Below are 10,780 nucleotides of genomic sequence, written 5' to 3'. Positions count from 1 at the left end.
GGGAGCCAAGATTTAAAACGCCAAGGCAGCCGAGTTACCAGGTGGCAACTTGATGAGTGCATGGCCATCTTCTATCAGCATGCTAGCTAAAGATGGTCTTGCTCCATCCTGGTCACCATGTGTTGCTAAAAGAGAACTACCATCTTCTTCAAAGTTAACAGTAGTAAGCAGGATAAAGAAAAGGTTTCAGAAAAGAGTGAAAATAGGTATGCCATATACCGCTGCTACATCACATGAGAGACAGCGTTAGTATTTTTTGAGTCCTCGATGTAACGGTCTTAATAGATGCCATTTCTAAAAGTAAACACCAGAAAAAGAAAGAGAAAGAAAAGTCTACATAGTTTTAATCCAAAACTTACCTTCTCTAGAATTTTTGCATTTATACTGTGAGGTAGGCAGTGTGGGAATATTGCCTTCTTCAGTTCTTTTCCTGGAATTGGAACTTTCCTCTACACTTTGCTGAAAGGAAGCGAAAGGCACCCATCAGTACAGCAGAAATGACTGTGACCAGGGGATGTAGCAGTTCCATTCCAGCTCACCAGTGAGTGTGCGACACAATGGGTTACGCACCAGGAAAGGAAACTCTGGAGTTGACAACAAATACAGGCAACCTCTCAACCCACTGTGGGAAAAAAATCTGCACCAAAGGTCAAAATCTACTGTTACAAACAGGCTATCAATATAAAGCCTCTAGCCTACACAGAATTAGGCATAATGCAGAAAACATATACCAAGATGATCATAAAGGTTTTGCAGGTTTAGGGAAGCTTTAAGAAATGGCCTGATGTGAACTTATTTGCAACAAGTCTGTTAAAATCTAATCAAGCATTTTCCTCAAACACCTATATTACATACACCATCACACACAAGCCCCAAGAAAATGCAACTGGAAGAACTGAAGATCGGAAGTGCTACATCCCAAAGAAAGATTCAGAGACTGGAACTCTGTTATGGGCAGAACAGAGAAGGTTCGCTCTGTCCCTAGTCTTTGAACTCCCAAGAACCTTTCTTATTAAATTCTTACTACATTCAGAAAAGGTCTTGGGAGTCCAAGATCATAGGTACAGAGAAGGGGCCACTCTGTACAACAAAAGAAGTCACCGTGTGGTGATTTTACCTTCAGTTGGTCTTGACTTGGAATATCCATACTGTGCTCCTGTGCGATAGCGAGAGTCTGAGCAGCATCTGGATAGCAAGTAAAACAAAAGGAAAACCTTCCCTGGTAATAGCCATTCTTTCCACACCAAAAGGACCTCAGCAAACAACCCTGAAGCCAGGCTCGATCCCTAATTTTGACTGGCCAAGGCTCTCATCCAAAAGGAAAGGAAAAAAATTAATAAAAATGGCCTAGACCAAAAGAGGCTCTATTCAAAATATATTACCAAAATATAATTGAAGAAAAATGAAAAATGAATAAAAAATGTTCTTCCATATCATGCTTTCAAATTTAATATGACAGTGATTCCAAGCATGGAATAATGGAGAGTATTTTGTCAATTCCTATAGGCGTATTCCAAGTTTGCCTTTTTTAAACGATAAAAAAAAATTTGACTTTTTAATTTTTATTTTCAAGTGTTAAAGCTATAGAGAATTATGAACTCTAAAAATCTAGGTTTGCTTTATGACACAATAGCGCCCTCATGTAAAGTTGCATTCTAAGTGTCAATGATATTTCAGTTTAAACTATCATCACCAGGTATATACTTTTTTTAATGAATAAGTCTTATTTTTCCCAGTTCCTGTAAACGTTTCCTAAGGAAGAGGAAGAAAATAAAGTTTCTCTCAAGGCCAACAAAAAGAAGTGAAGGAAAGAATAACCTGAGAGAACTTAGATAATCAGAGAAAAATGTATTTCAAGGCCTTGCAAATTTTTCAAGCCAAAGAGAAGATGCAAATTTAGCTACAGGAAAAGAAAAGATGCAGAAAACTTAATAAGCTTGGACCACTCATAATATAAGGCTCTACGTAACTATATGCAGTCAAATAAGTCTATCATGGATTGGGTTCATCAGCTACTACTAGGTCCAGAAATAAGACACTTGACAAAAAATGTCACTCCTCATCCAATAAAGGCTTCCAGAGAAAGGCTACAGATCCCACAACAGGTCTGACAAATCAGTTGTTTGGCACAGAGCAAATATTTTCAAAATTGTAATTATAAAGAGCATTATTTCTAGAAGCATTTTTATAGATAAAATGAACATACTAAAAGTTTTAAGAGCCAGCATTTTCTGAGCACAGCAGTTTTTAAAGATCAATTAACATACAATGCAGTGAAGCATTTTTCAATAAAGTAATTTGATTACTGTCATTTCTAGTTCTAAATACTACCTTACTTAGGTTAAAACAATTAGAAGCAAAAAGAAATCAGTGAAAACTACAATGTACAAGGAAATTTCAATACAAAATTTGTCATATAAATTTCATTTTATTCGAATACATGTGGAAATTTGGAGAAATAATTTATAAAGAACCACCTTCATTTCTTCAACCATCAAAATAAAAGGTTTACTTTATTTGCAAAGGTATAAAGTAATTGATAGGGAAAGCAGTTTTCTCATTTGTCCTTTCAAATAAAAAACATGCAATCCAATTTATGAAGAGCAACAGAGATGGCCAACCATAAGCACTAATGCAAGTTCAAATTCAAAACAGACAACCAGTCAGAATTACTTCGGGGCAATTTCCTGATTTTGATCACTGTACTGCAATTATATCAGTTAGTACCACTGGGGAATCTGGGAACTCTTTTTAGTATCTTTGAAACATTTTTGTAAGTGAAATTATTTAAAAGTGATACATTAAAGAACAAAGAATGTTTTAAAGATTTAACGTTCAGATTTTTTAAAATGTGTTAAAAAATCAATTGGGGCAAATTTTTAAAAGCAGGGATTAAAGAGACATTGATGTGCGGCATAAAGGAAAGAGCAAGGGCCGGACAGTCACAAATATCTGCTCTCTTATCAGTGGCATCTCATCTTGGGCAAATTACTCATTCTATTAAAAAAAAAAAACTAAAAACTAAAACATCCTGTTTCTTCATCTCCAGACCTTCCTCATAGTGTTGTGAGGATAAACTGAAATGTCTGTTAGAGGAGAGTTCATTTAATATACAGCATGCTAAATTCTGATGAGGAAGTAGAAGAAAGAAAATGAGAGAAAAAGTGAGAATTATGCTCACTCTAGATATTTAGAGAACAGATCAATCAGAAAGCAAATTTTACTGGAAGAATAGATCAGCAAATATAAAATTACTTGTGTATTTCAGGACAATAGTGACTATCCTAGGAAAACCATACTATTTCACAAGTGCCTGAACTTCAAAAAAGTGTCCTATCATTTGCAAGGCCTTCCCTCTGAAACAGAGCTTTACAGATGCGTGAAGTGGCTCAGTGAAACCAACAGGCTTCAAAATTCAATGTAAGTTCAAACTCACACTTCAGTATGAGAGCAGAGTCTCTTTGCTCTCACTGTAAAGAGCAAATCTTTATTAGAAATGGTTTTTTTTTTTTCAACCTGTTTGTTTCAGTAAACTATTGAAAAATACCCAATCTAAAGAGATTACCAACTTGGGTTTTCTTCAAAGAACAATGTCACCTAAAATCTAATCTGAAGCTCACAAAGGAATGAGGAATGGAGGCTTCATGTAGGAATGGAGAAAGAAAAAAGTCTCATTATTTGGAAATGAGTGAGACGGTTATATTTTAGCTGTATACAGTTTATTCACTTATCTCTAACACACCATACTTCAGACCCCAGCAGCCAGTTTCCTTCACAATACTAATAAATTAAACTCAAAGGGCAATATTTAAAATATGTGGAATCAAGCAAAAGGTCAGGCGAATTGGCATTCAAGTAACAGAAAACTAAAACCTTTAGGAAAAAAGGTTCTTCAGGGGCAGGGGAGGGGGACCTTTTAAGCAGATGGTCAGGGTAACATCACATAAAGCCCACGAAATAGTAACGCCACTGAAAAAGGGACACATAGACCTCACATGGCTCTGATGTGACGCAATGAATGTATGAAGCACTGCCTATGAAGTCTTGGCAAAAAATTTACCCTTGAATCCATCCAAACACTATTTGTTCAAGCACTATTTGTTCACCAAAAACAGAAGAGACAGAGAGACATGTTAAACAACATCACAAGGACACAATCTGAAAATCAGAATGTGGGAATTTATAAGACAAATGAAATGATCCATTTCTTCAACAAATAAATAATATAATGAGAAGAGGGTTAAGTTTTATAGATTAAAAATACTTAGCAAGACGTATCAACCAAAAGCAAAGTGTGGACTTTGTTTGGATACTGATTTGAATAAACCAAATGTAAGAGATATTTCTGAAATAACTGGAGTTAACATACATGAACTGGCTGCTGGGTAATATTATGGAGTAACTATTTTGTTTATTATTATTAATTCTGTTGGGTGTAATAGTGACACTGTAGTTATATTTGAAAGAAAAAAGTCCTTATCTATAAGAGACTTTTAAAGCCTGTGTCGATGAAACAAATATGGCAGAACGTTAACAATTACTAAGTCTAAGAGGTGGGTTTCACTTATACTAATCTCTATTTTTAGTATATTTGAAAATTTTCACAATGAAAAGTCAAATAAATAGTAGCAACATTTTGTGTGACCGCCATCCCCCCCAAGTCATGGCAAGACAGCATTCAATTTCCATCTAAATCCTCCCTTTTTCCCATGATCTGCCCCCTCAAAGTTAAAACTGTGATAAGGACTGAAGAAATATGATGTGACGTACCTGTAGCAGCAGTAGCTAACGTGACAAGATTCTTTCTTAGCATATCATAGAGAGGGCTGTAAAAGAGATAAAATAAAAAATGAATAATCACATGGTTTTCCATTAATATGTAAAATATATTTTTCATATGCTATGTCCCAACATTCTCTATAACACATAAAGAGGCAGAATTTTCTCCCCAGAATACATTTTTTTAAAATTATTAAGTATCAGCATGTTAGTATCCAAGCCCTTGTATCACTCTGCCCTCATAAAAAAATGTTACATTTCATAAGCTAACAGTAACCTAAGTGGGGAGATTTCCTTTAAGACTACTCCCTCCTCCTATATTTCATTGGAAGGGAGTCTTAGAAAACTGATCACAAAGCTATAGAGAGAAAGAGAACACTGACTTCTCAACTATTAATTAGCTCCTGACTGTCTAAGTGAATAACCATATACCCCATGCAGCTGGAAAATGCCACACAGCAGGTCAGAACAGCTCTAGCGTGATTCTTATGAAGCCCACCATTAACCTTTAACTGCCCAGAAACTCTACATTTCTCTTGTCAGCTCATTCTTCCTCTCTCTATAACACTGCTTCACAAAATCTAACCTAGTCACATCAAGCTCCTACCTGCGCCTTTATATACGATGTTCAATCTGCCAGAAGCTCTCCTTCAATAGGCTCTCCCAAGTATTTCATTATCCAGCTCTCAACTCAAATATCACTTCCTCAAGGAACCTTTCCTCAACTCCTAAGACCCTGAATCCCATCCCCCAATACAGTCTCATGTACCTCTTTTATGTAACACTTACCTATATAATTTTACTGTGAGGAACAGTGTTTACTGTCTCGCTACTCTTTAAACTCAATAAAATTAGACACTGTTGCTCACTATCATGTTTCCAGTACCTCATAGTCACCTGATATATGCAGGCCCAACAAATAACTTGTGGACTAAAGGATTAAATAAACATTAATAACCAATGGGGATTAAGTGGTTAGGTATAAGCACCCCAAAAGATAAACAAACACTCATTGTTTTTACCTTGGATCTTTCACAGAGAAGCTCTGACGACCTAGGAGTTCTCCCAAAAGATCTCCACCACAGTATACCATGTGCTGCTCCTGCTGATCATAAAGCTGCTTCACCATGATATACTGGCCTAGATAATGCATAACCTACATGGGAATAAAATGCCACCAAGAGATTTGTTTCGCTGCAGCCCAAAATACGAATTAAAGGAGGAGAGAAGGTTAGTTTGTTTGCTAGAGGAAGAGAGAACATATTATGGACACGACTATCAGTGCTTGTGTAAGGGTCCAACAACAGGATAGTCGCCCCCAGTCACTAAGCTCATCTACTCACTATCGTTCTGGACACTAGGAGACCCTTGCTTTTTGGAACAGAAATATACCAGTCTGATAATGAGGAAAAGTGGTGAATTTACCAGGTATCCCCTTAAAAATGCTCTCACCAGTCCAAATAAAGGGATGGGCTCTATTACTAGAAGTAATAAACTTTAAATTTGCCTGGATCATAAAAATGTTTTCCAACCCTAGGGCACACAACCACTATAGACTTTGATGTGTGTTAAGTCTTTCTGGAAAATGGAAGTACAGCGGTTAATAAGCCATCAGCACTATAAGTACATAAAACAATTTAAGTGTTTATCAAATAAAAATTTAGTCTATCGGACCTTTCCACAGAGTTAACAAAACGGAAGGGAAGACACAGAAGTTAGTGATTCAAAAATTTTTAATTATCTAATTTTCCAAATGTTTCCTCCAGGTGGTAGATTTTTTTAAAAATTGCATGTGGGTAGTGTGTGTGTGTGAGCGTGTGCTCAGTTGTGTCCAATCTTTTGAGATCCCATGGACTATAGCCTACTAGGTCCCTCTGCCCATAGAATTCTCCAGGCAAGAATACTGGAGTAGGTTGTCATTTCCTACTCCAGGGGATCTTCCCGACTCAGGGATCGAACCAGAATCTCTTGCACCTCCTGCAATGGCGGGCAGAATCTTTATCGCTGCTCCACCTGAAAAGCCCTTTGTTTCAACTGTTTCATAGTTAGGCTCACTTGATGACACTAAGAATGTTACCACAGACCACAGAACAGACTAAAGCAGCAGTTTTTACCTTTAGTCCCTGACTTTCCAAGAATTATCAGGTATCTGCACAAAACTCTTCCCTATACTGTTTCTACTATACTGGAATAGCGATGCTCTCAGGCACACCTCCATCCCAGGCAACATGTCCCAGTATTAACAGAGCTCTCATATCTAACTGACTATCTACAGAAAAGTCAGATGAGAAAGAACGTCTACTGAAAGGAAAGGGAAGTTTTGCATTTGTGTCTATCCAACTTCCAGAAAAAAATAAATCCCCTCTAAGTATACAAAATAAGATCTTTAAAAACACTACTCTGAATTTGTACATACTACCATTCTCTTTAGAACGACATGGAACAACAGACTGGTTCCAAATAGGAAAAGGAGTACATCAAGGCTGTATACTGTCACCCTGCTAGTTTAACTTATAAGCAGAGTACATCATGAGAAACGCTGGACTGGAAGAAACACAAGCTGGAATCAAGATTGCTGGGAGAAATACCAATAACCTCAGATATGCAGATGACACCACCCTTATGGCAGAAAGTGAAGAGGAGCTAAAAGCCTCTTGATGAAAGTGAAAATGGAGAGTGAAAAAGTTGGCTTAAAGCTCAACATTCAGAAAACGAAGATCATGGCATCCGGTCCCATCACTTCATGGAAAATAGATGGGGAAACAGTAGAAACAGTGTCAGACTTTATTTTTTTGGGATCCAAAATCACTGCAGATGGTGACTGCAGCCATGAAATTAAAAGATGCTTACTCCTTGGAAGAAAAGTGATGACCAACCTGGATAGCATATTCAAAAGCAGAGACATTACTTTGCTGACTAAGGTCCGTCTAGTCAAGGCTATGGTTTTTCCTGTGGTCATGTATGGATGTGAGAGTGGGACTATGAAGAAGGCTGAGCGCCGAAGAATTGATGCTTTTGAACTGTGGTGTTGGAGAAGACTCTTGAGAGTTCCTTGGACTGCAAGGAGATCCAACCAGTCCATTCTGAAGGAAATCAGCCCTGGGATTTCCTTGGAAGGAATGATGCTAAAGCTGAAGCTCCAGTACTTTGGCCACTTCATGTGAAGAGCTGACTCATTGGAAAAGACTCTGGGAAGGATTGGGAGCAGGAGGAGAAGGGGACGACCCAGGATGAGATGGCTGGATGGCATCACGGACTCGATGGACGTGAGTCTGAGTGAACTCCAGCAGATGGTGATGGACAGGGAGGCCTGGCGTGCTGCGATTCATGGGGTCGCAAAGAGTCGGACACGACTGAGCAACTGAACTGAACTGAACTGAACTGACCATTCTCATTATACTATACTGCCTCAATGCACATATGATAAGCAATATTTAAAAATAAAAAAAAGAAAATTCTTCACGTACCAAATAGTGTCAAGATTCATAATAAAGAGCTTATTGTGTAAACTGTCCAACTTTTCCCCTATAAAACAGTTTCCCCAAACAATATATACTTAATTCTGTCTTACTCAGGCAAACTCTGCCATGCTACTGAAGGAGACTGCATAATGCATTGTAACAACTTTATTGATACAAAAATCCACATTTTATTAAGAGTTTGGAAAAGTTTTATCAGAATTTAAAATATAAAGTCCAAAACGATGCACTTAATTTAAAGTGACACAGGAACCATGAGTATTCTGGAAAATCGGAATGCCTCCAGACTCGCTTCCTGAAGAGGTGGAGTGACTCAGGAACACAGCACTGCTAACAGGTGTCAGCTGCTCTGTGTGTGTGCTCCGTTGTGCCCAACTCTTTGTAACTCCATCGACTGCGGCCCGCCAGGCTCCTCTGTCCGTAGAATTTTCCAGGCAAGAATACTGGAGTGGGTTGCCATTTCCTCCTCCAGGGGATCTTCCCAACCCAGGGATCGAACCCACATCTCTTGTGTCTCCTGCATTAGCAGGCAGATTCTTTACCACTGTACCACCTGGAAAGCCCTGATAACCTTTTATGAAAAGTCAAATAAAGCTTGATAATTTTGTTCCTTCCCTCTGTTTAAGAAGGGTTAAGATATTTACCCTACTAAATTCAAGCAGTTCAAAGAGACTAATGTTTTAATAGAGTTTTTTCCACTTAAAAAATTTAATTTGTTTTTGTTTTAAAAAAAGTTACTTAAATGTTTATTTAAAATAACTCACAGTCCTCAGAAGAGTATCTGACCAGGGATTGAGCCCACACCCTCTGCACTGGAAGCCAAAGTCTTAACCACTGGACCACTAGGGAAGTCCCAGCTTACCTCTTTAACAGTGAACATTTCACCTTGGGCACCTGCTGCTTGCAAAATCTTCAAAAGAGGCAGTTTTGGTCGTACCTGATACAAACATAAAATAAACTTGCTATGCACATCTCAATCAGAGTGGTCTCTGAGATCCAAGGGAAAAACAAACCTGAAACTTTTTTAACAACAAACCCTGGTAGACATTTAGCATCAAGTAACTACAGATGATCAGACTATTCCTTGCTAATTTTCTGAAAAATCACATTTTCAAAAGACAGCATGTTCATATCCACTAGAATGGCTCTAACAGAAGTGCTGGAGAGGATATAAAGAAACTGGAGCCCTCAGGCACTGCTAATGGGAATGCACGATGGTGCAGCACTGTGAAACCAGGCTGGCAGTCACTCAAGAAGTTAAACACAGAACCACCATATGACCCAGCACTTCCACTTTTAGGTATACATCCAGAAGAACTGAAAGCAGGGACTCAAGTCAGTATCTGTACACCACTGTTCACAGTAGCATTATTTGTAATAGCCAAAATATGGAAATAGCCTAAATACCGCTGACCGATGAACGGACGAGGTGTGGTATATACAGATATGGAATAGTGACTCTGCCATCTTCTGATTGTGGAGTATATCTTTAGTCAAACAATTTAATCTTTTTCACTTTACATGATCGAATTTGTCTTTCTTCCTCTTACAGCCTCTTTGGTTTTGTCTTAAAGTTGCTCTTATTCTAAAGTTTTACAACACCTCCTAAATGTCCTTCTAATATTTTTTATCATTTCACTTTTTACATTTAAATCTCTTTTTTGTTTAACGTTTGAGGTCTTCCTTTGTTTCCGTCTAGAGATGGCCAATTAAGAAAAAGCCCTTTATTACATAAGCCACATTTTCCCTTATCAAATCCAAATTCCAGCTTTATCATAAGATATATAATACTATATATGGTATAATACATATGAAATAATAAACAAAATTTTTTATTTTCATGTTAAAGGAAAAGATCTGGAACAAGACACACCAAATTGATAATAGTGTTATCTTAGGGGGAGAGAACTTTGAGGGAAGAAGGGAGGAGATGGCCACAGGAATCTCTAGAGATAAGTATGTGATAAAGTCCGAATTTTTTTGTAAGAATACACTTGCTATAATTACCATTCAAAACTGATCTTAAAGAAAACAAACCAGCTACAATGAAGTGAGAAAGAAGGCAAACGTACAACCTGGCCCCAAAGTCTCCACACGCCAGCCACATCCTGAAACAGGGTGGCGGTTAAAATGTGCCATTTTGAGCAATCTGTAACCTTTAAATATTTATTTAACGGATGATCAATTCAAATTTATGAGCACTGATGCTATTTATGACATTTAAAAAGTAACCTTTTCTGCTCCACATAAAATCCTAGTCAGTGCAGTCAGCTACATGCCCCAATCTATTCAAAAACTTGAAAAACAGGAATGCCCAACAATAATTTACCTGATTGGTTTGTTCCGGCGAGATCCTGCAAGCACTGTCAGATGCTGGACACTGGGTAGAGGTGGAAAATGATGTCATTTTGGCAGTGAAGTGAAGTGAAGTCTGCTGTTAAGTTTAAACAGAAAAAAAATTATAAAATGTCTTCTAAAGTAGAAAATTCTCTTTAGGATATAGAAAAAAAAGCAGCAAGCAG

General features: G+C 37.7%; 1 protein-coding gene across 6 annotated transcripts in view; it reads right to left on the bottom strand.

Moving 5' to 3' along the window:
* Positions 1 to 10,780, bottom strand: part of MDM4 (MDM4 regulator of p53) — a 49,850-nt gene that overhangs the window by 20,118 nt on the left and 18,952 nt on the right. For 3 of the 6 annotated variants that reach the window (XM_042256942.1, XM_060396270.1, XM_042256943.2), the window contains exons 2-7: positions 10,588 to 10,692; positions 9,121 to 9,195; positions 5,802 to 5,935; positions 4,771 to 4,826; positions 1,118 to 1,185; positions 360 to 459 (exon numbers count right to left, since the gene is read on the bottom strand). In XM_042256942.1, the coding sequence (XP_042112876.1) occupies positions 360 to 459; positions 1,118 to 1,185; positions 4,771 to 4,826; positions 5,802 to 5,935; positions 9,121 to 9,195; positions 10,588 to 10,665 (511 nt within the window). In that variant the 5' untranslated portion in view covers positions 10,666 to 10,692. The remainder of the gene's footprint in view (positions 1 to 359; positions 460 to 1,117; positions 1,186 to 4,770; positions 4,827 to 5,801; positions 5,936 to 9,120; positions 9,196 to 10,587; positions 10,693 to 10,780) is intronic. The other 3 variants (XM_012186937.4, XR_001043816.4, XR_009595779.1) reach the window with 3 other exon arrangements.

Source organism: Ovis aries, chromosome 12 (assembly GCF_016772045.2).
Source record: "Ovis aries strain OAR_USU_Benz2616 breed Rambouillet chromosome 12, ARS-UI_Ramb_v3.0, whole genome shotgun sequence".
Lineage (NCBI taxonomy): Eukaryota > Metazoa > Chordata > Mammalia > Artiodactyla > Bovidae > Ovis > Ovis aries.
The sequence above is the reverse complement of the archived record's forward strand: the minus strand, read 5'-3'. Positions and strand labels throughout refer to the sequence as shown.